The 26,495-nt window shown below is 59.6% G+C and overlaps 6 protein-coding genes across 8 annotated transcripts; all 6 read left to right on the top strand.

The window, feature by feature from the left end:
- Window positions 1–210: 210 nt before the first annotated feature.
- Window positions 211–1,096, top strand: ABB37_01061 (hypothetical protein; the record flags this gene model as incomplete). Its single annotated transcript, XM_015797435.1, has 1 exon — window positions 211–1,096. The coding sequence occupies exon 1, from the start codon at window positions 356–358 to the stop codon at window positions 1,094–1,096; it is 741 nt and encodes a 246-aa protein (XP_015662955.1). The 5' UTR covers window positions 211–355.
- Window positions 1,097–1,782: 686 nt separating this feature from the next.
- Window positions 1,783–6,458, top strand: ABB37_01060 (hypothetical protein; the record flags this gene model as incomplete). The annotated part of the gene is made up of 1 exon (XM_015797434.1): window positions 1,783–6,458. The coding sequence occupies exon 1, from the start codon at window positions 2,463–2,465 to the stop codon at window positions 6,456–6,458; it is 3,996 nt and encodes a 1,331-aa protein (XP_015662954.1). The 5' UTR covers window positions 1,783–2,462.
- Window positions 6,459–7,500: 1,042 nt separating this feature from the next.
- Window positions 7,501–12,479, top strand: ABB37_01059 (putative protein kinase putativeserine/threonine-protein kinase Nek1; the record flags this gene model as incomplete). Its single annotated transcript, XM_015797433.1, has 1 exon — window positions 7,501–12,479. Exon 1 carries the CDS (start codon window positions 8,349–8,351, stop codon window positions 12,477–12,479), a length of 4,131 nt encoding a protein of 1,376 aa, XP_015662953.1. The 5' UTR covers window positions 7,501–8,348.
- An 868-nt stretch (window positions 12,480–13,347) lies between these two features.
- ABB37_01058 (hypothetical protein) lies at window positions 13,348–20,452 on the top strand (the record flags this gene model as incomplete). The annotated part of the gene is made up of 1 exon (XM_015797432.1): window positions 13,348–20,452. Exon 1 carries the CDS (start codon window positions 14,018–14,020, stop codon window positions 20,450–20,452), a length of 6,435 nt encoding a protein of 2,144 aa, XP_015662952.1. The 5' UTR covers window positions 13,348–14,017.
- A 961-nt stretch (window positions 20,453–21,413) lies between these two features.
- On the top strand, window positions 21,414–24,947 carry ABB37_01057 (hypothetical protein; the record flags this gene model as incomplete). Its single annotated transcript, XM_015797431.1, has 1 exon — window positions 21,414–24,947. Exon 1 carries the CDS (start codon window positions 21,690–21,692, stop codon window positions 24,945–24,947), a length of 3,258 nt encoding a protein of 1,085 aa, XP_015662951.1. The 5' UTR covers window positions 21,414–21,689.
- A 729-nt stretch (window positions 24,948–25,676) lies between these two features.
- On the top strand, window positions 25,677–26,067 carry ABB37_01056 (putative dynein light chain flagellar outer arm; the record flags this gene model as incomplete). 3 transcript variants are annotated; one of them, XM_015797430.1, is made up of 1 exon in its annotated part: window positions 25,677–26,067. In XM_015797430.1, exon 1 carries the CDS (start codon window positions 25,792–25,794, stop codon window positions 26,065–26,067), a length of 276 nt encoding a protein of 91 aa, XP_015662950.1. In that variant the 5' UTR covers window positions 25,677–25,791. The 3 variants fall into 3 exon arrangements, with proteins under 3 accessions (XP_015662950.1, XP_015662949.1, XP_015662948.1); XM_015797429.1 differs by having other exon boundaries at window positions 25,690–26,067; XM_015797428.1 differs by having other exon boundaries at window positions 25,691–26,067.
- Between the last annotated feature and the right edge of the window lie 428 nt (window positions 26,068–26,495).

The raw sequence follows: 26,495 nt of genomic DNA, 5'->3' as shown, positions 1-26,495 counted from the left end.
AATGTCTTGCCGGCTGACAAGAGAAAGAAAAAAAGAGGCGGTCTGCACATCGCAAAAAACGCCTTCGTAGAGTACAACGGTGTCTGGGTGTACGTGTTTGAGCGCGCCCTTTAAATGCGATTCATGTTGAGTAAACTTGTACCGCACGTGTCCGCTTTCTTCCTCTCGTCTGTGGAACTGCCTTTCTCCTTTTTTTTTTGGTTACTTGCAGCGATTTATTAAGTAAAGAAGACGGCTCTTCTAACGAAGCCGCCCATAATCACAGTAGGAAAGACATTTGTGTGAGGGACGTGAGGGCTAACCACGGTGCAGTTAAACAGCAACATCCAAGTACCGTTGCTGCGCGCAGTTAGGGATGCCTTCGCGGTCAAAAAGTGAAGGCGCGGAACGAGGCGGCGCGAAGGCGGCACCGCCAACTGCAAATCGGCAAAGCAAAGGTTTCCAGGTACTCGTGCACGGTGTGCTGGAGGGTGCGGAGTGTGTCGAAGTTGGTGCGATGTTTGCCCGCACCCAGCTTTTTTTCGGCTCCGACTGGTCCTTCCTGGAGAGCAGCGGGGGATACGGCGAGGATGTGGACGACGAGGAGGAAGGCGATATCGTGGTGCCGACCTACAGCAACGACGCGGAGGTGGTCACGCAGTTATCAGACTGCTGCAAAGGCCCCATCCCATACTTCAGCTTCACCGCCCCATTTGAGTTTGCGCTGACGAGCACGAACCCGTTCGGGTGGCCACAGCTGGTCATCACCTTTCATACGGTGGAGGGTGCGGGCGGGCACGTTGACAAGGATGGCCACGAAAGCGACAAGCAGCTGCTCGGGAGTGGCGAGTCGATCATTGGCTACGGACGGTGCTACATTCCGATGAAAAGTGGCTATTACACGAAGGACGTGCCCATGATGCAGCTGGAGAACGCGACCTCGCAGCAGGCCATTATTGGCTTGCTTACTCGCGAAAAGCCTGTGCTGCGCGATCTTTCCTATCTTTGCACGGGAGACGATCAGGTGATGCTGCGAGCGCGTCCGCTGGAAGGGTACGCGAGGGTAAACTTTTCTGTGATGGTCAACGGCATGGAGTCGTCTGGGTTTGAAGCGTAATACCCGTGACCGTGTCGTCCCTTTATTATCATTAATATCAACATCTGCGCAATGAGGCGCACTTGTTGTGATGATTTCGTTTGTCCTTGCAGGCCCTTGTGTGGCCCTTCGTTTTTCTCCTGCTGCTACATTGAGCACTACATAGAATGCACTCGACAGATAGATGGAATGGAAATAAATTGTTTTCTGATTTGGCAGTTGGCCGCTGCCCAGTTGCTTCGTATAACACATACTGCTTTCAGCAAACCTCATAGACTGATTGCGGCTTCCACCCGCTTTTTCACTCAATCAACAAAATCGAACCGATAGCCCGCACTGTAACTTACGAAAAACAACAAACGCGAAGCGTGCCTGTTGCGCTGCCTTTTCCAGCTCGATGGAAGAAAAGTCGCTTAGTGTCCCTGACGGAGCGCTCTGAGTGCGTAATCGGCGCTCCTTTTTTTGTTGGCGCCGTTTTAAAAAGAGACGAAACAATTGCACTCGCAGTTGTGAATCATCTACTGTGCGGTTCTGCGCTGTCTTCGGGCACGTTTCCATCTCCGATGTGTGCTCATTCGGATGTGACGCGCTACACCATGCTCAGTCAACCTCTCTCACGCTCTCGCTCTGCAAACACTCATTTCCATGTCCCATCTACGCCTCTTCCTCACTTTACTTTCTTTGCTGTACTGCCGCGATGCGACATAGAATGTGCGTGTAGACCTTGCTAGGAGTTCTACGTGCGCACCGTCTTTTTTCTTCTGTTCTGCTATTCACTTTCCTTTCGCCGCGACGGAGGCTGACGCCGTGAACAGCAACCAAAAGGTACAGAGAAAAACAGCACTACTCGCAGTTGCACCTCTTTGTTTTTTTCTAAACGCTTCAATTTTCGAAGGTGGACTCGCGTTTGTTCCTCTCTTCCTGTAAGCTCGCCGCACACTTGAGTTTTTGCATTTTTCGGGAGACGGTTCGTGGAAGCCGTTGGCGTTATCGACACGTTTTGTGTATAAATTAAAAAGAGGGATCTCCAGCGTTTGCAGCGCCAGAGCGGCAACGATTTTCATTTATTTGTTTCCGCACACATCGGCAACGGTCCGTCTCTCTTCCTGACTTGCTTTCGCACGTGTGTGTGTGTACGTTCTTCATCGGTCTTCCTTCGTTTCGTGGGGATCGGGACTGGCGAAAACGCGTAGAAAGAAGAGAGAAAAAAGATATACATTGTGTGTGCTTTACACGTTATTGTGGGCCGGTCACTGTTTCCAGTTTGGGCAACCTCACCAGTAACACAGCGTCATTCTTGGGCTGCAACTCACAGTCTTCATATTTTTATATCCTTCCGTTGTATCGCTCTTCCAACAAACAGGAAGCAAGCGGAAATACGCAAAAGATGAAGTGCACCAAATGCGGTCGACGCCGCACGGCTCTCGTGGCCGTTGCGGTCCTGCTCGGGGCGTTGCTCACGCAAGCCGCCATCACGTGCTACCTCGGCGTCTTCACCACTGCAGAGGGCGAGACAAACCTGTGGCAGCTGAACGCTGTGGCATCAGGCAAGTGCTCCGGCGGTGTGCTGTCCTACGCCGTCACGAACGCGCACGGCAACGTTGCCAGCTTCCCGAATGCTCATCAGGGTGTCCTGCAGTTCAGGGCGGCGAACACGGGCATGACCTCGGGTCGTCGTCAGACGCAGGTGGACGTCAGCGTGATGTGCAACGGCGTCACCGCCGTGTGCGACAACGCGCTCGTCTACTTCAAGGTGCTCCCCGGCGCGACCACCTCGACCACGACGACGACCCCCGTCCCCTCCTCCACGACGTGCGTAACGCCGATCCCCATCACCGTGCCGAACTACGTCACGCACGTGGTGCCGTCGTCTGCCTTCACGAGCAGCTGCAGCGCACCAACGCTGACGATTCAGTCGCAGACGGCTCCGAGCGGTGCCGCGACGTCACTCTTCAAGACGGAAGTGGTCGGCGGCACCTCGTCGTTGCTCTTCAACGAGGACGGCGTGAACGCCACGAGCGGCACCTACACCGCGACTGTCAGCGTGAAGTGCGGCACGTTGGCTCCGTGTGTAACGACGCAGCAGATCGTTGTCGGCACGTCGCCCACCACCACTACTACTACCACCACCAGCACCACCACTTCGACACCAAGCCCGCTGGAGGCGTGCCCGGGCGACTACGCGTACTCGTTTGTGCTGAACGCGGACGGCACCTTCACCGCGCAGACCGCAAGTCTCGCCGACCGCGCTGCCGCCTCTGGCAAGTTCTGCACGTCGGGGGGCCGCATCTCCAGCACCGTCGGTGCCGCGCGCACCGGCGTCGTGACTTCCAACCCGTCCGCCGGCACCTTCTCCTATGCCTCGAACTCGGCCGTTGCCGGTGACGCCGTGGACTCGTTCGATTTTGTGCTGACCTGCTCCGGCGAGGGGACGTCGTGCAGTGGCCGCACCGTCATCTCCATTGTGGGCCAGGACAGCGGCAAGGTGTACTACGCGATGGACGGGGCCATCACATGCCGCGGCACGTGCGACGCCGGCGCGTGGCGCTCCAGCCCCTCCTCTCCCGCGTCCTTCGACGTCAACAAGTCGGGTGTCGCGGTGACGCCGCGCAAGGACGGCCGTGCGGTGGACGGCGTCGACTTCGGCTTCACCGTGGATGGCGAGCTGCTCATACGCGCCTACACGACCATCGGCAACCTCGCTGCCCGCTTCGTCACTTTCTACCCCATGGCGGCGGCAAAGGAATCCGGCTACGTGACTTCATCGTCGGTACCGCCTGGCTCGCACGTCTCGTTTGAGCCGACGTGCCTGGACCAGCAGGTCACCACCGGCAGGGGGTCAGACATCTGGAGCTGGACGAGCACCGCCACCTTAACGGGGCACCTCAATACGCAGACCAACGCGTACAAGTCGGGCGACAACTACTACCAGAAGTTCGGCGGCAACCACCGTCAGTGCGACGTCTACCGCGAGAACCCGTGCAAGTACGCGCCGTTCATGACTCCGACGCTAAACGACGACAACAACAATGCCGAGAACAACAGGACCGCCTCGGTGCAGTGGAAGCTGTACGTGAACGACTGCGATGCCACGTGGGTCGGTAAGGCCTCCGTGGAATCGTTGCGTGCGCTGCGCCAGCCCGACGGCTCGTCGACCTTCAAGCTGGAGGAGCACGGCACGTACCTCGTCGGCACGGTCTACTCCCAGTCCGTGAAGCCGGCGGACTGGACGTCGCCGTCGTCGGGCATCGTGCACATCGAGCAAGCCTACGCCGTGCGCCTGAAGATCCACAACACCCTCGTCGTCGATGCCGCGGCGCAGCCCATCTCCGCCTCCGTCGTGCCGACAGCCTCCCAGCTCAGCATCAGCGCCGATGTGCAGTTCGCGTCTGGCAAGACGAAAGACACGGACGAGCGCCTCTTCGCCTACTCCCTGCTGCTCTATCCCGTCTTCGCTGTCAACAACACACCGGCCAACATCACGACGTTGAAGTTGAAGGTGGCCTCCGTGTCGCTGCTGCATGAGACATGGACGTCGCCGAGCCACGTGGAGTGCCCCATGTGCACCGGCTCGATGATCAGCTGCACGGGTACCGGCAACAAGTACGAAACTGACTGTGGCAGCAAGGCCCTCATGACCTTCGAGGACATCAGCGAGACATCCTCCCAGTTCGAGGACTGGGGCGGCTGGCAAGAGGCCTCCAGCATCTTCGCTAGCACGACCGTCGCTACGCAGAACGCCTTCAACGTGACCTTCGCTGCCCGCGCCAACGGAAAGGGCAGCGCGAGCGCGACGGACGCCTACCCCGTCGGTTCCTTCGCCATGGCCGTGAAGCTAAGCGACGGGCAGACCTTCCACGTTGTGGTGAACCAGACGGACTACATCAGCGAGCTGAACACGCGCTTCCTCAACACAGAGATGTGCCGCCCGAGCGGCTACTGGCCGGTGGCCGACCCGCTCGGCTCCTCCGTCCCGGTGCAGCCGTACAACTCAACGCCTCTTGCCTTCCCAGGCGGCGCTCCAGCGTCGACGGCGTCGCACGAGGACGGAGAGAAGGACCCGTCCAAGGAGAAGGCGTACCTTGGTGCACCGGAGCGTCTGACGCCGCTGGCCACGTGCGATGCGCTGCCAAATATCGAGAGCACGCACGTGCAGCTGACCTCCCTGAAGGCCAACATCACGGACGGCGACCAGGTGCGCAGCGTGTCGATGTGCGCCGTCGCGGACGAGCGCACCTTTGGGGTGACGGACTGGGTCATGTTTTCCCTCCCCAGCATCCAGGAGGAGCTCGAAAAGGTGACAGCGGAGAACATCGACAACATCATCGCGGACCGCGAGCTGACCAACGACGACGCCTACACAGTGGCGGAGCTGCAGTACCTGATGCTCTCCGTTCCCGCCGCGGAGATCGGCAGCAGCCTCCTGGCCGGTGCCGTCTCGACTGACTACATCAACATTCTTCTCGACGGCGACAACGCCCCACCGGCGGAGCGGACGGAGGAGGAGATGTGGATGCAGTCGGGCAGCGACGCCTCCTCGTTATCGACGACGAGCTACCTGCCGTGGGAAGTCTATGCGTCATCACTCAGCTACCGCCGCATCGGCCTTCGCACGAGCACCGGCAATACGAGCATCATCTCTGAGCCCTTCAACTTCGCCTTCATTCCAGGCTCGCTGCTGCATTCGTCCAGCAGCGTGCGTGTGCAGATGGCGGTGAGTGCTTCCATCAGGTTCTCCACCTACGCGCATACCGCAGCTAACGCCACGCACGCCTCGCAAGTGGTGAAGACGGCCGAACGCGACGAGGGGCTGCTGTACGTCGTGTCGCTGAGCCGCAGCATCTCGTCTGCTCTGCGCTTCGAGAGCGACACGTTCAGCCCGGTGAAGCCCACGACGGGCAGCATCGGCAAGAAGTCCGCGACGGCCATCCTGATTGTGCTGATCATCGCCATCATCTGCGTGCTCGCGGCGTCGGTATACGTCGAGGTCACGTACAAGCGCATAATCCACAACGCCAAGTACCACCCGAAACGCCCGGACAGCGCCGTCGGCATCCGCTACGGTCGCGACGGCAAGCCCAAGGAGAATCAAAAGACAGCAAAAGAGGGCAGTCGGGCGGAGGTTTCGATGCCCGCGTCTGCTTCCAAGACCCGCGCGGCTGCTGGCACCTCTGGGGATGCGGCAGAGACCAACATAAAGACGAAGTTTGGCGTCGTGCGCGGAGAGCAGACACGCATACCAGAGGCCGTGGCGGGTTCGAGCTCTGCGTCGAGCGGGCCGAGTGCGACAGCAGAGAAGAAGGAGGACACGTACAAGGTTGTGAACCCGCCCATCGGCGAAGAGCAGACGCGCGTGGCAGACGACGAAGTGGCGCAGTTCTAATCCCCCTGTGCACCAAAGGAAAAGGAAGTAGAAAACAAAAATAAAATGAATGTATGATGGCTGAGGGAGTTCGCCGCCATCACCGCTTTTTAATATCCAGTTTGCGTGTGTTCTAATTTGACTTCACAGTTGGGGGAAAAGGATAGATATTGCTTTCTACACTGACTGCTGCCTCAATAAAGGCCTGAATATTTGTTTTTGATTTTTTGATTTTTTTTTTCGCTTCCTCGCTCTCTCCTTTGCAGCGTCTCTATTGTGCGTGACTGCGGCGACAGTGAAGGAAACGTGCCAAAAGCGTGATTCTCGCTTCCCTCGCCAAACAACCACAGCGAAGCAGTTTGCCCTGTTCTCTCATGATTCGCTACCATCTGCAAAGATGCATTTGTTGTGAAGGGCAAGCAACTCACGCGATGTGTGGTAAAGTGTTAAGGTGCTGTATGGATTGTGTGCGTGTGCACGACTCTTATTGGATTGTCCGATTATCGTAATTCGCTGATATTCGACCGTAGAGAGAAAAAAAAATAGTGACGCAGGTGTTCATTGGGTTTCTTTTGTTTTGGAGGTGTGTGTGTGTGTGTATGTGCGTGTGCGTGTGTTCTCTTTCCTCAGGCGCTACCCATTTGTTTATATTTACTATCGTGACGACTCTTCTATTAAAGATATGTTGGATAAAAATGAAAAATCGAGGAAAAAGACGGACGCGCTGCCTCAGAGGAGGTGAGTGACGTAACTACTAGATTCCCTCTGCATCATCACGGCTGTTTGAGTTGCTTCAAGTGGCCAGCTGAGCTAGCACAGTACTGCGAGCTTTGTGCTCACCTGCGCTACCAACGCCTACTATTTCAGGAGTTATCGGGGACAACACACCCACGAACGAAACAAGCTCTTGCCAGTAAGGACATGGTGCCCGGAATTGGGCTATTTCAACTGGGTAGCATCAACGACGAAGTTAAGCTTTCGTGCGTTTCGCTCGTGCCGTGCTCGCGCCGTCACTTATCCGTTCCTTCTCCATTCCCTGCTGTTTCTCTTTTCGTGCTCTGCAGTTAGTGGTAAGGGTTTTTCTCCGCGCTCAACATAAAAGCGACGCGCTGATAAATATAGGAACTCCACTCCTTTTTTTTTTGTTCTGTTTCTTTTGCGTGAGTGAACGCCTTCTTGTTAGTATTGAGGTAGCACAGGAGGTACTTTTTCTGTTGCTTGGCAGAGTGCGCATTGGTGAAGTACTTTGTGGTACTGATCATCTATTCATATCCCACCACGTGCGGTTTCACTCTGTGCCAAGTACTTCCTTTTTCAGCTTGCACAAGCACAGCCCAATCCGTTGCTTTCGTTATCTTTCGTTGCCTTCTGTTTTGCCTTTCTACTGGTAGTTGGCTTAGTGGAGCCTGCCGGTGTTTACCATTTATGTACTGCCTTCTCTTGCTGATCTCATCTTGCTCTTCGCTTGCTTTTCCATTGAACTCAAATTTCTCGTGTACATACCTTTCTTTTTTGCTTTTATATATATTATAAGCGCAGGCACCCAGCTGGACTGCTATATATGGGCACGTGAGGCCACAATAGCGTTCACCGGATATCAACCACCTGTGCAGGTGCTGCATCGAATGAATTCTGGAGGTCCGTGCGTTGGAGCGCAACCGACCTCGACCTACCTGAAGTCCGTGGGACGTACACACACCGGAAAAGAAAACACATTACATTCAAGTCACCTTTTTCTTTCTTCCCGTACTATTAAATATAAATTTACCTCTCTATACATTTAAATCCACCAGCGGGTTACCGTGTTTACGCAGAGGAGAATCAGCGTGTATAGCAGCGTTCCCGCCTCCCCTCTTCTCCCTCGCAACAGTCTTTTCTTTCGTAGTCTTTTCCTTTTAGATCAATAAAACCATGGACAAGTATCAGAAGGTGAAGGTTCTGGGCAAGGGTAGCTTCGGCAGCGCCATCCTCATCAAGCGCAAAGCGGATGGACTGCTGTTTGTAGTGAAGGAGGTGTCACTGGTGAAGATGAGCAAGAAGGAGCGCGACGAGGCGCGTCACGAGTGCACGGTGCTTCAGCAGCTACATCATCCCAACATCGTCCGCTACGTCGAGCAGTTTGAAAACAAGACTAACTTGTACATCGTCATGGAGTACTGCGATGGCGGCGACCTCGCTGGAAAGGTGAAGGAGGCGCGCGGCCCCATGAAGGAGCCCACGATCCTCTACTACTTCTCCCAAATTTGCTTAGCCATCGAGTACCTTCACACGCGCCACATCCTTCATCGCGACATCAAGACGATGAACGTCTTTCTCATGAAGAACGGCGCAGTCAAATTGGGCGACTTCGGTATTTCCACCGTGCTGCGGAGCACGATGGGTATGGCGAACACCGTTTGTGGTACGCCGTATTATTTCTCCCCGGAGTTGTGCCGCAACCGCCCATACAACAACAAGAGCGATATTTGGGCTCTCGGCGTGTTGCTGTACGAATGTGCCACCAGCGGTCGCCACCCTTTTGACGGCACCAGCATGAACCAACTCATGCAGCGCATCGTCAAGGGTAACTACGCTCCGCTGTCGAGCCAATACTCGTCCGACTTTCGTAAGATCGTGGATTGGTGCCTGCAGAAGGAGCCGGCGCGGCGGCCAAGCATTAAGCAGGCCCTCGCCGTCCCGTTGATGCGCCGGTCCTTGGAGCAGCTGGAAGAGAATTTGATGCTCGCCACGCAGTGCCGCGTGCGGCTGAAGGACATCATTGACTTTGAGTCAGGCACAGATCAGACAGAGCAACCCAAGTCTCCGCAGCCGGCGCAGGTGTCGCCTCGGCCGACGGCCAATGACGGCATTTCGCCTGGCCAGGCGGCCGCGCTGGCGTTGGCGCAGCGCCCCGCTGCTCAGCCGCAATCGAACTCGCCCGCCAGGTCCCCTGCTTCCTCTCCACACAACAACGGTATTGCTGCGGTGGTGGGGCCAAAACCCTCCGCCGCTTCCCCTAGTCGAGCTTCCTACGACGTACACCGCTTCTACAGCCCGTATCAACGAAAACCCGAAGCGAACCCGATCGTGGCGGCGGAGCGTCCCACCGGAAATCGCGCTGGCGCGCAGGCGCCACCATCGCAGCCGCAACAACCACCGCACCAGCCCCCGCCTCAGCCGTCTGCGCAGATATCGCCTGGTGCGCAGTCACCGCGCAGCAACGTGAACCTCGGCAACGGCAACGGCGCCGCAGGTGGCGGTGGTGCTCAAGTCCCTTCGAATGGCGCAGCTGCAAACCTCTTTCACGACGACATGCGCCGTGTGGACGCCATCATCGCGAAATACGGCAAGAACACCGACGAGCGGGCCAAGGAGACGATTCACGCATACATGCGTCGCAAGCAGGAGGCCTACCTGAAGAAGCAAAAGGAGGAGCTCGAGGTTCGTGAGCGACGCAATGAGTTGCGCCAGCGCGAACTCCGCCGGGTGCTGGAGAACCAGCGAGCCGCCGTGTCGCCGACCAACGCCAACAACCAGCACCGCAACTCCCCCCAGTCCTCGGACCAGGCCAACGGCCACGGTGCGCGTCGCTCCCCTCCGCGCGGAGTGGGCAGCCCCCAATCCCGTGCCGAGGTGGAGAACGCTTCGCCCCGTAGTCGTTCGCCAGCGTCCTCACCGTCACATGCTGGCCCAGTCGCCGCCGCCGCAGCAGCAGCAACACCAGCAGTGGCGGGGCGGTCGCCTGTCAGCCCTAGTGCTCCTTCTGCCTTTGGCCGAGACCCTCGCCGCAACGCGGGCGGGCAACAGCAGCAGCCCCGCAGTCGTCCCACCACACCGCAGCGTCCGTACGCCCCGCCTGGCCAACGCGTCGGCAACGCAGCCGCCGTCAGTCCAAAGCAGGCAGGTGACAGCCCCGCTCGCAAGGTCGTCTATGCCGCCAACTCCCCACAGCCGGATCACATTGAGCGGCGAGATGGTGCCCGTGAAGCGCGGCCCGGGACCAGTCCAACGCAGTTGCGTCCCCAGTCGCCGTCGAGGCCATCCGGGCAATCAGCGGAGGTCGTCAATGCTGACTGGCGCTCGCTGGCCAACAACGCGAAGCCGACCAACTCGCCCTCGGGTCGCAAGAAGGCGTCGCCACCTGCGGGGATGGACGATGGCATCGGCGGACACAAGATGATACTGCAGCCCGCTCCGGCTGCTCAGGCGCGGCGCTCGCAGGACCTCCACGTGTCGCCGGCGCCTCGAGATAGCAACAACGAACTGCGGCGGCCGTCAGCCCTGGCGCCGCTGGGCAACGAAGCGCCCAACCACCGCTCCCCACGCCATGCGGGGCAGCTCGCAAGCAACGACCTGCTCGGCAGAGGCGACGGCGCCGCCTCCCCGGCGTCCCTCTCCCCGCGCGCAGCGGCGGGCGGTGGTGACCCGCGTCTGCAGCGGCCGAATCGCGTGCAGAAGGGCTACTTGAAGCCGCTGAACGAGCGCAGTGACGACCACCTGTCGCCGACGACGAGTCCTACGCCCGGCCTCAGCCCGCGGCCCGACGCCCTCCCCCTGCCGGTGAGTCACGTCCGCGGTGTCTCTCCAGCCAACTCGCCACGGGCACAGCCGAAGGCCGCGGCGAAGCCGAATGCGCACGTGCCCGTCGGTCGACGCGCCTCCCCGCCGGCGGAGTTGGTCGATATCCCGCGCAGCGTGGACATGGCGAACCCGCTGGCGCCGGCGTCTTCCGCCGCTGCAGACGACCCGGTGAGGGAGGCGCTGAAAATTCTGCGGCGCAGAGGAAAACAGACGAGCCCGTCGGCCGTGTCGAGCAACGCGGACATGAAGGACGTCCCGGCGCTGAACCTCGTCTCCTCCGAGTTGGCCGGTGGGCACCGGCAGCACAACCGCCGTCTCGTAAACGAAGGCGCTAGCTATGTGGGGATGTCGCGCGAGGCCGTGTCGCACGATGACGAGCGCTTTTTGGCGGAAGAGCAGCGGCGGCGCAAAGCGGAGGAGAACGCGGTGCCGAACACGCTGGAGGCGCTGCGCAGTTTGCGGGAGGCGAGCGATGAGGCTGCTGCGGGTGGTGCGTCGGGCAGCTCTTCAGCGGAGGCGGCCAGCCCGGTGGGCCATCTGGCCCTGCTGAAGCAGCGTCATCGCATGCATTACAACGGGGCAACAAATGCTAACGGTGCCGAGTCGGCTCCGACTTCGGCCTCGCGCGGCCCGGACGGCGCGCGGCTCTCCGCGCAGTCCGATTCTGCGGCGCGCAAGGAGAGGCGGCCCTCCACCTCTAACAGCAAACCTCCGCCGTTGGCGTCTGCGCATGTCACGGCGCTGTCGCTGGGCGACATCAACTACGCCGCACCGTACTCCGCCCCCTCCTCACGCTCTCCCAAGACCAGCAAGCCAACGACGCCAACAGCGGTCAACGCGGCAGGCGGCAGTGGCGGCAGTGCCAGCAGTGATGGAGGCGCCCCGCATCAGAGCTCGATGGACGGCTACGCGGAGATGCTGCAGCACTTGAAGGACTTGCTGCAGCGCCGCCGTGTCACACGCGGTGTCAGCGCCAGCAACGCCTCCACACCGACGTCGGGTGCGGCCTCGCCCCGACCAGACGCCGCGCGCAACTCCCCTCTCTCTCCAAGCGCGCAGAGGAGGTTGCCGCCGCTGCCACCACTCGACTCGCTGCCCTTATCGGAAGGGGACAGCCATCGGACGGACGCGGCGGCCCTCTCGCCCCCAAACTTCAATTCAACAAGGCCGCTACAACCGCTACGTCCCGTTCCCCTTGCGCTGGAAATTGTGCCCAGCAGCGACGATCAGGCGGACGACGACGACGACGACGAGGACTTCGAGGATGCCGTGCCACTGTCCCCGGTGCGCTGTGCGGAGTTGAACGACAACTACGTCCGTTTGCAGCAGCAGAAGAGAGGTGGACGGGCGGTGCCGGATGACGTGTACACGGATGACGTCGATTTAACGTCTGCCAACATGGAGGAAGAGCTGGACGGCGAGGAGGGATACACCGGGTATTATAAACTGCCCAGCCCCGAGGAGTTACTGAAGGGCGCCTGAGCAGAACGAAGTCGGCGTGGTCTTTTCACCATTTTCTTTTACAAATCCGCGGACGCTCACATGGACCGTACTATTGCATCACGTTTCTTTTGTTGTGGTTTTTTCATTTGCCTCCTTTTTCTTTTGTTTTGCAGCTGCTGCTCCTCTCTTTCAATGCATAGAGCCGGGTACATCGTCCAAAGTAATTCTCCCACTGTGCGTGTGTGCTTGTGATTGTGTGCGTGTGCGTCTGTGTGGCGTGTGCCTTGTCTACCCTGTTCCTTACACCTTTGGCTTCCAAACTCAGATGTACAGCCGTTTCTTGTTTTGTTTTCTTCTCATTGCCTTCTTGGCCAAATTCCCCTTTCCTTTGCAGCTATTGGAACCGCTGCTTCCTCCCTGTTGTTCTCTTCTCTTCCAGGCGACGTTTCTTCATCTTCGGGCGGATCTCTCGTTTTTCCTCTTCCTCGTGGACAGCGCGATACACAAACGCGTTCCGACCAAAGACGCTTTCCCACGTACATCAACAACAACAAAATAGTTGGCGTAAGCTGATTTATGCACTTTCTGAATCCGCGGCAATGGCGAACTGGTGAAAGAGAGAAGAGAAGACAAGTGATGCTGTTTACGTCTTTCTCAGCTTAATAGAGTGTTTTTGTTTTTTGATGGGGAACGCAGAAGCAGCGTGCGCGACCCAAGCCCGTTCAGATAACTTTAGCACAAGCGTATTTCGAGCATACACAAAAGTTGTCTGCCAGACCAGTGAGACCGAACTCGCACGTTGGGTATGACGTCGTGGTCACCGTTCTCTGAATTTCTTACTACTGTTTATCTTTTCTTTTGTAACGCTTCGCCGTCCTTTTGCTCCTCAACCTTTCATATCTTTTTAGTACCGCGGAGGAAACTCTCAACAGCTGTTCTCTGCACACGCTGCGACCCGTGTCAACCGCTCCTACGCATCCGTAATTATTATCGTTCCCGTTTCGAGGTTGAGGAAGCCAGCAGCAACGGCAAGAAGCAATCCAAGCTATTCTTCACTCGCCGCTCCCCAACGGAATCTTCACCGCCGATCGGCACGAGCCGCTGCCTCACACAATTTAAAAAGCGGAACCAAAAGACTTAGACAGCAACAACGTCAACGGAAAGCAGGCTTTTCGCCTCGTCGCCCGTAAAGCAGCTTAAGCACACAACGCTAAAACCACCTACGGCCTTTACGCATCTCTCTGAAGTAGTGCAAGTTTCCCTTCTTATTGCTGCGTGCTACATTTCTGCATTCATCATTCGGGGAAGGCAGCAATCTCCCCGCTTGAAGCGCGTTGCAGTGAATCACTCTATTCTTCTTCTTTTCGTGCCTCTCTGAGGTAGGGAAGCGGAGATCCAAAAGGAAAAAGGCTCTTTGACTCCTTTTTTTTGCTTTGCTGGTGACTTTGCTGTTGCACTCATAGGCTCACAATACCGCAGAGCCGCTGCGCAGCTTGAAAGCGGTGCAAAGCGACACCATTCTCTTCCACATTCCAAGACCACTATAGAACGCCAACACACTAGAGAGGAAAGCAAAGATGGCGTCTCGCTTCCGGCAGTTGTTGGTGAGCGACAGTGAGGAGGACAGCGCCGACAGGGCGGTGATCGCGCCTCGCGACGATCGAAGCAACGGCGTGCCCTCTGCCCACGCGACCCCCCCACCCACCGACATTTCGTCTCAACCTGCGCGAGCGGTGCCGCCTGCTAAACCAGCGGAAAGCGGCGTTGCCTCCGTTCGCACCGGCACCCCACGCAATGGCAGTGTGGCTTCCTCCAAGCCGGTTGTGTTGGAGTCTAGCTCTCACGCAGGGTCACGGGCTGCGGCGCACCGGTCCGGCTCGACGGATGCCACCTCGATTGACTTCGACGTAGACCAGACACCGAACCGCGGAGCTGATAGAGCCGCCTCAGCCGCCGTGGCGCTCTCCAGCTCGCAGCACAGCCTCACCTTCGACGTGCATTCGAACAGCGCCACACCATCGGTGGGCGGGGGGTTGGCGCCGGCGGTGCCCGTCCCTCGCCGCACCGGGGGCGGGTTTGTACGCCAGACGCCGGAGAATACCTCGCCGCGAGGGGCAACGGCCCCGCAAGAGGCTACGCCGAGCTTCATCGACTTGATCAATGACAGCCTGCCGCAGCAGGGCGTGGCTTCCGTCGACCAGGGCACGCCACTCGAGTCCAGCGTCGCCTCCAGCGGGAGCGGTACTCAGAAGAAAAGGACGAAGGTGGTGCGACGCAAGGTGGTGACGCGACGCCGCAGGCACGGAGACCCAAGCGATCCTGGTGAGGTGATGCGTGAGGACGGGCAGGCGATCCCCCCCGGTCGCCAGAACGGATCTTCCCGCGGCGCCGACAGCATCCAACCGCACCTGCCTCCACCGCCGTCACGAGTGTCGCCGCGGGCTCTCCGCGCCGCCGCTAGCCGCTCCGCAAGTCGTGCCAACAGCCCCGCCGAGGGCCCGCGCACCCCAGGCGGCGGCCTTCGCGTCGTCCCACCGCAGATCCCCACGAGCCGCGCCAACAGCCGCGCCGCGACGCCGCGGACGCCTCGAGTTGGCAACGTCGTCGACGTGCCCCCGCTGTCGGCCCGCTCGCAGCCCGCCGGCGCGACTGCCGCGGAGCCGCTCATCCCGCCCCGGGCGAACCGCCACAGCAGCCGCCATGCCACGCCGCGCACGCCGGCGGAGCGCGCCGCCAGCGCGGACTCTCCGATTGCGTTTGAGACGACTCCCGATACCGCCACCAGCAACACCATATATTTCCACGTTGACGACGCCAACGCGCGCACCGACGACACCATCTCCTTTGCGGTCGACGACGACGCCACCGCGCCGCGGCGGACGGCTAGCCGCGGTGCCGCCTACCCGCACCGCCACCCGCAAATCCCCTCTCCCTCCGCCCTTGTCGACAGCCCCACCTCTATGACGACTGATGAAAACGGTGAGCAGGTGATGCGGCACCGTGCCAAGGTGCAGCTGACGAAAACAGCTGACGGGCATCAGGCGTGGGTGCTCTTTAGTCCCCGCCTGGGCGAGAGCACCGCGGCGGCGCTGCAAGAGATCCCGGCGCCACCCAAGCGGCTGTCGCAGCGTGCGCAGGACATTCTGGCAGCGAAGCGGCGCGCGGTGGAGTCGGACGCAAAGAAGCGCCATGCCGAGGCCATCAAGCGCACCGCCGCCTCCGAGTCGCCGAAGAGTCCGGTATTCCTGCAGGAGGAAGACGAGGGCACCAGTCGGAGCGCCGCCGCCGCCGCTGAGAGCGAGCTCCACTTTGAGAGTGCACCGCTTTCGGAGATTAAGCCGCGGGCCCAGCGACGGGGGCCGAAGCATCGCCCTGCGGCAGCGACCCGGAGCTCGAAGCGGCTCAGCATTGCCCGCCGCACGCGGGTCCACTTGACCTTTCCGCCCACCGCCTGCTACTCGGAAGCTGCGGCCCAGCAACACGCAAAAGAGGCGCTGGCCGCCAACGACGCAGCGTGGACGCGGCACCCTTACGACGCTTTACAGAGTTGCGCCGGTGTGATGCGCGCGAGCGGCGCCGCTTCAAGCTCTTTGGACACGGAGAAAGTTGTGCGCACGCTGCAGCCGGTCCAAGTGGCACCGACGGTAGGCACGACTGGCACGTGCCGCTGTGTGGTGTACGACCGCGACCAAGACGATGCGCTACGTCAGCTCATCAGCGACAGCAGCACTCATGAGGAAGGCGTGCGCCGCTATCTGAACCTGCAGCCGATGCAGCTGGCGAACGTGGAGATGCAGAACATCGTCGACCCGCCGCTCGAGTCGCCCGCGGAGTCCGGCAACGTGTCCGAGGCGCACCAGCGGGTGACGGGCGATCAGCGCGGGATGGCCACTCTGGGAGGGCTGTGGTGCACCGCTGAGGCGCTCCGCGACGATGGCCGCCCGGCGACCCGCAAGGACGGCCCTCCCTCGCGTCGCATCCTGCGCATCTGTGGCGGCCAGGCGCTCGGCGTGCCGCTGCAACCGGAGAGCGGCACCACGCTTGACGTCCGCTGTTATGAGCTCCTCCTCTTTCCGCGCGAGTCGCTGAGCCCGTCGGCGGTGAATTACGGCTCCGAGGGCTTGACGTTGGGCCAGCTCATTGCCCCGCCCGCCTCCTCCCTCCCGCTGACGCCGCGCATCGTGGACGACCTGGTGGCGCTGAAGGAGTATAAGAAGCGCCTGCTGTCCACCAAGAACCGCCAAATCACAATTGTCAATAATGAGGACGACCGCGACACCTTCGCTGACGCCGTGGCAGCAGACACGGGCAAGGTTGGCGGCGGCCAGTACCTGACCTTGACAATGGTGACCATCAGCTCACGCCAGAAGTATACAATCGAACTGACGTTGGTGCTGCTGCCTTTCCGCTCCAACGGCATCTACGGCGGCAAGACCGTCGCAGAGGTGCCACGATTCTGTCCGACGACGGTGATGACGTATCGACGGTTGCAGGGCGTCGCATTGTCCTTCTCGACAAAGTCTGCCTTCATGTCCGCCTACAAGGCGCTGTTGTGGGCGACGGAATGCGATATCGTCGACGTGCAGAACGGCGAAGGCGAGGATGCCGCCAGCGCCGGCCTCGGCTACTCGAAGCTGCGGGTGTGCGCGACGTCGTCGCCGATGGTGCCGTGGGTGTCGTCCTTCGGCCACGCGGCCGCCGACAAGCCGCGGGAGGAGACGTACCACGGCAACTGCCTCGACTTCGCGGTGCTGACGCTGGCGGCGCCACCGGAGGCGATTCAGAAGACCGAGCCGGAGCCGCGCGATCCGTTGACGCTGGAAGACTTCGTCATGGACGACGCCGACGACGACGGCGACGACGCGGGCGACAATGGCCCACGGAGCGAGCCGAGCGGGGCGACAGGCCGGCAACCGCGGCGCAGCTCCATCTTCACGAACACCCTCGTCCCTGCTAAGAAGACCACCGACGACGCCGACGACGAGGAAGGCGCGAACGCGGCCAACGCCGACACCGTCGTTGGGCTGACGCCGTACGGTGCAATTCGCCGCGCGGTGAACCAGACGACGTCGGAGGTGTTCGACGTGCGGGTGATGCCGCGCAACCGAGGCCGCATGGCGCCAACTTGGGACGCCGCTGCGGATGTGGTGTGGAACGAGGCTGGGGGGCAGGCCGTCAAGGCCAAGCAGGAGCAACTTCTGCAACAGGACGTGGAGGCGGCCATCATGATGGAGTACGCGTCCCGCCTGCCCTTTCATTCGCGGGTGTACGGCGTCCTGGTCGATGAGCAGCGGTACTACATCTTCCAAGAGCCGTGGATCTCGGCTCTGGCGCTGGAACAATCCGTCACGGGTTCGCCCGAGCGTGACGCGGTGGAGTACAACGCGAAGCTGAAGAGCATGACGGAGTCCACGGCGGTGATGTCGCTGAAGGATTTCATGCACGCGATTCTCCGCCCTGACGACAGGGCGCGAGGGATGAAGGAGGAGGTGAGGCTGCAGCTCGCCCACGTCCTGGCCGCGCAGCTGCTGCTGCTCATTACGTCGCTTCACGGTAAGGGCATGCTTCTGGGACCGTGCCCTCCGCAGCGTCTTCTCGTTCGCGTCCAGAACGCGGACCAAGATGCTGAGAAGGAAGAGGAGCAGGAGAGCGTTGCGGACACGCCTGACGACACGAAAAAGCAGAAGCGAGCGGCGCCGAAGGTGCCGTCGAGCAACATTCAGCTGTTCGTGCCGGACCTCGGCGTGAACACGCTCGCCTGGGGCTACGAGCGGCAGCAGTGCGGCGTCCTCGAGTACCTGCCTCCCCTGTACGTGCTGGAGCAGATGCTGAGCGAGTCGATTGGCAAGAAGGAGCGTTCCTGGACGATGCACGACGACTGGTGGACGTACCTGACGCTGTGCTTCGAGCTCTTTGCCGGCGACGGCACCGCATTAGTGACGCCGAAGACGTCGCCGCCCGTCCCTACGCCGGCACCGACGCTGACAAAATTCTTTTCCCCGGTGGATATCCTGGACGTGTGGCAGGAAGTGGTCGCGAACAGCAGCGGCGGTGTCGCGGGCACGGCAGCCGAGACGGTTGGCATGCGTGTCCGGCGCTACGTGCACCAGCGCGTGCTGCGGAGCATCAGCCGGTCTTTGGACAGTTGGATATTGACCAAGGCGGAGGAGCTAGAGTACTTTGGGACCACGGCAGCCCGGCGAGGACATCGAGTAGTGCGAGCAGTGCCGCCGCCATCGGGCTCGCAGGGACGCACCATTGGCGTGTCGCTCGCCGCTGTCTACATGCAATCCGCGCGGGAGACGAGTGAGACCACCAGCGTTGCATTTCAGACCGAGGACGGCGAGGGCGGGGAGGGGGCGCCGGAGAACGTCTTAGAAGATATGCCGTGGGTGTTCCAGGTGCGCGACTTCTTCGACGCCATCTTGGACGCCGTGTTTGCGCGCAGCTTCTGCTCCGTGCACGGGCCCGCGCTGCGTCTCGTCTCGCACCCCTTCTTCCGCTGTGTCAGTCTGCCGCACATCTTCGACGGGACCTTTGTCTTCTCTGCGACGGTCTCGCAATTTGCGGCGCGGCAGCTGACCAAGTCGAAGGTGCAGACGGCGTTGCTGGCGTACCGCACACGCGCCTACCGCGGCCCGATGGCGATGCGTCCTGAGGTGCCGCTCATGATTACCGGGTCGGCCTACAACGCGCCCGGCGGATCCAACGGCGGCGCGCCTTTGCTGATGCTATCCTCTCCAGCCAACCAGGAGGAGCAGGCCACACGTGAGCAGAGCGACAACTTCGACCAGCATGGAGCGGCGACGGAGCCGATGGAAGGCCTCGTTTTCAGCCGCAAGAACTCCCTGTCGCAAGGGCTGAACGGGGTGACCTCGCCACGCTCGCAGTCGCCGGCTGCCGCGACGTGGAGTCAGCAAAAGCTGCGCGCGATGTACAACCCGGTAGAGTGGCAGTCCATCGCTGCTCTCGAGACGGAGGTGCGAGGAGCACTGAGTGCGTATGGCCCTCACGAGTCCGTCAGCGGCCACCGTGCTTCGGCCAACCGTGATCACGCCTCCCAGCCTGTCACGATCAACAATCGATCCATGCAATCGGCGGGCGCGGACACCCCTTCCGTCACTTCGTCTGGCCGTCGCCGCGACCCGCGCGAGTACGAAGAGGTCGTCGACTCTCGACCCCACGTCCGCCCCGCGCGTCGTGCCTCAAGTCGCGACTCACGCGGCAACGGTGTCTCCTCGCTGCCCGCCGAGGCCTACGACCTCTCTGGCGTCCCGTCTGCTGCCCCTCAAGAGACGTACAGCAGCCACTCGACGTACTCGCGCGACGGCTACCAACCAACGTCTGGCGAAGCGGCTGAGCGCGATGGAGGGCAGCGCAGACACCGCGACCCTCAGCAGCCCCGCCACGCGCGCCGCTACAGTCACGCTAGCGAGATTGAAAAGAGCCTCAACGAGCTCGCCGCGCACCACGCCCGGATGCGACAGAACGGCGAATCACCCCGGCATCATCACAGGGAGCGCGGCGGTGGCGGCGCCCGCGGATACGAGACGGGCCACCCGGAGCTGCCGGGACAACAACAAAAGCCGCAGGACTCCCGCCCTTCGTCGAGGCACAGCAGCCGCCACCACGAGGGCAGCGGTCATCACGCCTGGCCAGGCCAATTCTTGGACGCGGCCACGCTGCAGAAGAAGGGCCAGCCGCAGCGTCTCGCAGACTCACAGAACGTCACGGCGGATCGGCTTACACCCGGCACACCGATGCAACGCTCGCAGCGCGATGTCGGGGCGAACAGCCACCAGGGCTCCGACAATGTACGTGCCCTCCACGAGAGCAGCAGCGAGGAGTCGTACGTGTTGGTGCCCTCTGACGGCGAGGTGGGCATGGAACACGGCCACGGCTCCGCCCACCCGCCAAGCGGCATGAGCCGTGAGAGTCCGGTGCCTCGCAACCCGCGTGGGTCGCACACCGGTGAAGGTGCCTCTGCTCGCGAGAGCTACTTGGCGTTCTAATATACCTGCCCCTTTTGTTTCGTCGTATCAGTCAGCATTGATTTTGCGCCATACCTTTTTCATTGTTATTATCCTCCTTCGTTTCTCTTTCACATTCTGGGCGGTGGTGAAGCCCATTTTTTCTTCTGGGTTGTCGCGTGCACTGCAAGCTACGTCGCAGCAACTCCTCTTATATTACTATCTTCAACATCGTTGCCTTCTTTGAGTATTACGACGACGCCTCCTTCTTGTTCCTTGACGGGCGACCGTGTGGGCGTCCTCACGGTCTTCTGTGTTTCTATTACTTACTATTTATTATGATAGGACGGTCACGCTTTTCAGTATAGTGGTTGCCCTGAGCTGTAGAGACAACGAGGAATGTACACTTCAAAAGCAACGCAATATTTTTTTTTTTTGCGTAGGTCAAGAGCCGAGTTGATCGCCCGTAGAGTTCGTATTCGCTGTTCTTGTTGTTAGACAAAATGCGTTGATTTGTATGTTTCCTTTTACCACCGTTGTTTTCTCGTGGGTCTGCACGGTATTTTTAATTGACTCATTTACTTTTGTTGTTCTCTTCTTTGAGGGAACTCTCTGACTTCTCCTACTGTGCGCTGTGCAGATGCTGTGTTGGTTGCGCACACAACGCAAAACGCCAAGAAGAGAGAAACGAAGTCGTGCGACAAACTTCTGGACGACAGTTTAGACAAAAAGGAAACGACGCTGTGAGCTTCGCCGTGTTCTAGTGCTGTTTACAAACTAGCTCGTAAAGGCTTAAGCAACAGCGAAAATATCTTTCACGCAGGTGTGCATTTCTTTTGAAACGAAAACTGCGTTGGTGCTGTCGAACGCGACTTTGCTTGCGCAGGGACGTAGTCCTCATGCTGCCCGAATCTTTTTCAATTCTTTTTTTCTGTTCATCTTCAACGGATTGCCATCACTTTTCTTTTTACATCTCCTCCTCGCTATCTTTTGTTGTGTCGCAGCACTTCGTATGCGCTGATGCTGCCCGTTTGAGAGCGGGGGCGGAAATAGAGACTCATCATTTTTTAATTCCATCCCCACATTGATCGCCTCGGGTGGACCGCACAGCCCACTGCATAATACTTGGCTGTCTCGCCGGGGAAGCGTTCGGTCAGTTCGGCAGTACGCAGCGAAGAATAGAACACGATACAAGCAACATAGAAGATATCACCCTCACATACATCAAAGAACTTTTTGTTCTCTTCTTGAAAGCAACATTTAGTCAAGTACAGCAGCGATGGATATCGACTTGCGTGATCGCGGCATCTCACGGCTGTGCTTTAGTTCGGAAGAAACAAACGAGGAGGAGGCAACCGTAGCGAGCGCCGTGGCGGTGCTTCTGGCGGATCACAATCAGATTTATCACGTGAACGGACTGGATGGTGTGTTTGTGAACCTCGTGGAGCTGCGACTGTCGCACAACCAACTCGGACGCGCCAGCACTCCTTACTACCGTGTCAACCACCATATTTGTGACCGCAGTGGGGCACAGCGGAGGTGCTGCTGCGATGGCTCGGCGTCGTGGATTCGGGCCCTTCCCGCAACGCTGGAGGTATTGGACGTTGCCTACAACCACCTCCACAGCTTTTTAGAATGCACGTGCGCCTGCACAAACGGTGCGATACAGCAAACGCCTAACGTGGACCCAGCATCCGTAGACGAAGCTGAGCAACTCGTACGAGAACTGCGGCACTCCTGCCCGCTTGCCGTGCCACTGTTTTTCACTGCTGCGCGGTTTCCGCGCCTGCGGGAGCTGCACCTCTCGCACAACGCCTTCGCCGTCAGCCTCCGTGAGAGCGATGAAATGCAAAGCAGGCTGGAATCCTCTCGTGCAGCACTCATGGAGCGCAACCTCACTGTGGCTGCGAGTGAGACACTCACGCTGCTCGATCTCTCTTTCAACGAAGGAGTCGCCGCTGTCAACAGCTTTTTCCTCTCGACGCTGCGCGCTGCAGACGATGCCAACGAACGTCGTGGCGCGACCCGCCGTTCTTCGTGCACCGTGAACGTGGCCAACACCGCCGTAGACGATCTGCAAGGCATCGCAGCGATGGGTCTTTATCGTCTCTCTGCGCGGTGGTCGCTGCAGCTGCACCCGACTCCGTTATCCCACAGTGTGTTGTCCGCCTCCCCATCCGTGCTTATGGAGTTGCTGCACATGGTGGTGGGCGCGTTGGAAGACGTCCACATCGTGGCCGCGGAGTTGATGCCGAAGCTGGCGGATTTCCGCGAGAAGTCCGCGAGCGCGATCGACGGCTTCAACGCTGCTGCCACGCTGGCAGAGTTGGAGGAGCTGGTGAGAGCGGAGGTGGCACGGGAGGCGCCACACATGGCAGATGTATGCGGCAGCAGTGAACGGTGGGTGGCCGCACTGGCGTACGCCTGCCTACTGCATCAGGTGGTGCCATCGTTAGAGACGGTGGACGCTGCCCTGTCGGTGTCCAGTTGCGAGACGCTGCTGTTGACGTCGCTAACACGGCTGCTCTCGACGAACGCCCCCTCTACGCACCTTTCGTCTTTCTCCTCTTCACGGTTGCTGCCGTTGGGCGCGCCACCGCTTCACCCTCAGCGAGGGCTGCCGACGAGCGCGCCGCCGTCGCTGCGCGGGCTGGGTGCTGTGGCAAACGCCGTTGCACCGGAGCTGCGCTCGCGTGTAGTGGTGGACGACACGCGGGCAAGTGCAAATACGAAAACGCAAGAACTAGACGGCAGTTCTGCGAACCACGACGCAGCTGTGGCAAAAAACAATGAGACGCGTCCTGGGCGGTTTCAAGCAGCGTTGGCCGCGTTGCGGCCTAATCGGTCCAGCTCTGCGACGCCAGCTACTACGCGCACCTCCTCTGTTCATTCTACCGCCTCTTCCTCCGTGTTGTCCGCTTACGAGGGGAACGGATCGCAGGCGGGGGACGACAACGGCACGCGCGCCTCCCTCCAACACAGCGATGAGGACTTGTTCACGCCGTCAGGTTTAGCTGCCGAGGACAAGACCATCTACGAAGCGCTATGCCTTGAAGCGAAGGAGCTGCAAGCGGCTGTGCTAGCAAGCAATGAGCGAGGCTGCGACTTCCGCCGTCAGACCGACGCCTTACGGCAACAACTCACACAAGACCGCACCCTCGTGGCGGACCAGCTGAAGGAAATCACTCGACTCCGGCAGGAGATGGAGGTGCTGAAGCAAGACCTCGCAAAGCAGAAGCGCCGACTGGAGAAGCGGCAGAAGGAGGTGCTCTACGGCGTGACGGCCATCCAGTCGAGAGAGGCGGCCGCGCGCGAAAGCGCCGCGATGGAGCGCATCGCAGCGAGGGAGAAGGAGGTGGCGAGAAGGGAGCGGCAGCTGCGTCTGCGCGCAGCCCGGGCAGGTGCGCTGTCGGTGGAGTACCACAGCAACGGCCCCTCCGGCGAGCGCAAGAAGCTGCGCAGCGAGGTGCTCCGTGAAGCGGCAGTGCGCAAGCGACTGGCTGAGCAGGAAAACAGAGACCCCCTCGCCTACTCCCCTGCATCTTTCAAGTCCAACGCTCGCCGCTCCACTTCACGGACCTCACCGGAGCAGAAGGCGGTGGTGCCGTCCTTTGCGCAGACAGTGACAACGGACGAGGAGAGGGCGTACTTCGAGTTGTACGGCTCGCTGACGGCACCGGTGCTGCAGGAAGTGGCGGATCACTACATGGCCCAATTATCGGCGCCGCAGCAGCAACAGCTGCGGGAGGCATCCACACACCTGCCCTCTAGCGGCAGCCGGGACGCCACCGGCTCGCAGCAGCGCAGCAGAGGGTCCTCCGCTCAGCGTCGAACGTCTCCATCGTCTTCCGCCGACGGCAGCCCGCGTAGTGGCGTCGTCGCTGGCTCAAACGTTGCTGAGCTCGGTACGTCTCCTGAAGGCGGGAGGGACTTGAGCTCGCTGTCCTTATCCGAGCTGCTGGATGCGGCAGCGGCAATACGGCAGAAGCAACTTGCCCTCCAGCAGCTGCAGCAGCAATGGAAGCAGCCTCTTCAGCCACCACCAAGGTCGCCGGCCGACCACCAAAGTGAGTCACCGTTGGAGGACCTTCGAGCCACCGAGACGGCGCAGAAGTCGGTCGCTGAGGACGTTGTCGTGGTCGCCGCTTTCAGCGACAACGGCGCCCCTCTCTTCCCACCGTCCGTTGATGCAGCGGACGAAACGACGCACTCGGCGGACGCGGGTCCGACACCCCAGTGCGGGCACGGGCACTCGCCTTTTCCCTCCCCTTTGTCCCAGGGGACGCGGCCCAGCGATGCGCAGCAATTGTTTGACATGGTGCTTGCCCAACGCAGTAATTCCCAGGCAGGCGTGGGGGAAGCCAACAAGGGCGGTGAGCAGGCTGTGCCGCCGACGCGCTCTCCGTTTTCTTCCAAGCAGAACGATGGGGGTCATGACGAGGAGGACAGCACCGGCGGCACCACGGACGACACCTCCAACACTTTAAAGAGTGTGAATGCAGCACGGCCGCAGATTAACCGCGCACTGTTTTGCTGATGGGCGACGCGAAGACCTCTTTTGAAGTCTCAAAAAGAGGGAGGCGCTAGCAGGCATTCCTTTATTATTATTATTACTGTTTTTATTTTTTTCCATTTCATGACGGTACTTCTCCCGCCCAGCTTGTTTGACCGTCGCACGAGTATTTGCTGGCACTGTGAGCTCCACTGCATAGACAAGTATTAAGAAGCAAAGCATAGAAAAACTGCCTCTCCTTTTTTTATAGCTCCTTTTCCGGACAGTGGAAGCGGTGAATGAAAAGGATGTTTTTTTTTTAGATCTATTTGGTGCTGTTGCCGAACTCAAAACTTCCTCTGCGAAGAGCAGCACTTTTTTCAGCAGCACACGGCACATCCGCCACGCTGACTTCTTCTGTCGGGGCTTTTCGCGTATTGTCCTTTCATATTTCGTGTCGCAACCGAAGCAGAAACGCGGCTTCTGTCTACGCTGTTCTCCAAACACACATGCACACATACCCACAAACACGCCGTTGCACGGTTTCCAGAGCTGCGGCTCTGACACTTCCACGCTAGCAGTAAAGGGGTGATCGGACTCGGCAGCGTAGGGCTTCACTCTACCCCACGTGCGATTGCTTCCTGCCGACGTTTCACTTCTCTCCTCCTTTCGTCCCTACTCTCTCCCTTTTGCTCTCTTGCGTTGCCGCCACGGTTTGCCGTCAACAATTCGCCGGCCCTACCACACAACGACTTCCTACTGCCAACGCCACGAGACCCAACCGTCTAGTTTTTTCCCCACCTGTTATTGCGCTTCTTCTTCGCCCCTTTACCACCCCGCTGCACTCATCCATCGCTGTACCGTCGTATTTCCTTTGGCGACAGCAAAAATGTACAACAACGACCACAAGGCCACCGTCAAGAACGCCGACATGCCGGAGGACATGCAGGCGGACGCGATTGAGGTGACGCTGCAGGCGATGGAGAAGTTCAACATTGAGAAGGACATCGCCGCCTACATTAAGAAGGAGTTCGACAAGAAGTATCAGCCCACGTGGCACTGCATCGTGGGCCGCAACTTTGGCAGCTTCGTCACCCACGACACGCACTGCTTCTTGTACTTCTACCTTGGCCAGGTCGCCGTGCTGCTCTTCAAGTGCGGGTAAGCAGGAGAGAACAAGTGACAATAAGAGAAACAGCTGCCGCTGCTCCGCGCTAGGTAGCTCCCCTTTTGTGTTCTTCTTTTTGCTCTCCCCGTTGGAGTCACGTGCTGTGCATATCTGTTGAATGGAGCCGCGTTTTCATTTTCACTCGGGTCGAGTCAACTACTGACGCAGCTGCAGGGTCCTTTTTTCCTTCTCCCTTTTATCAGAGAGTTGCTGGCGACGGGGGAGGGAATGCTGGGACGAAGCTTTCCAGTTGCACCTGCATAATCTCCTTACGTCTTTCAACTCTGGGCGAACCAACTCGTCGCTAGTTGTTGTGATGGGAGCTCGACGCGGTGACATGTACTGTTAAATGCTTGAAAGTTCGCTGAGCTTGCATGCTGTGGTCTTGATATATATATATATATATATATATATATATATATATA

This window comes from Leptomonas pyrrhocoris, assembly GCF_001293395.1.
Source record: "Leptomonas pyrrhocoris isolate H10 chromosome Unknown, whole genome shotgun sequence".
Taxonomy (NCBI): domain Eukaryota; phylum Euglenozoa; class Kinetoplastea; order Trypanosomatida; family Trypanosomatidae; genus Leptomonas; species Leptomonas pyrrhocoris.
This window is presented reverse-complemented; position numbering and strand designations above follow the sequence as displayed.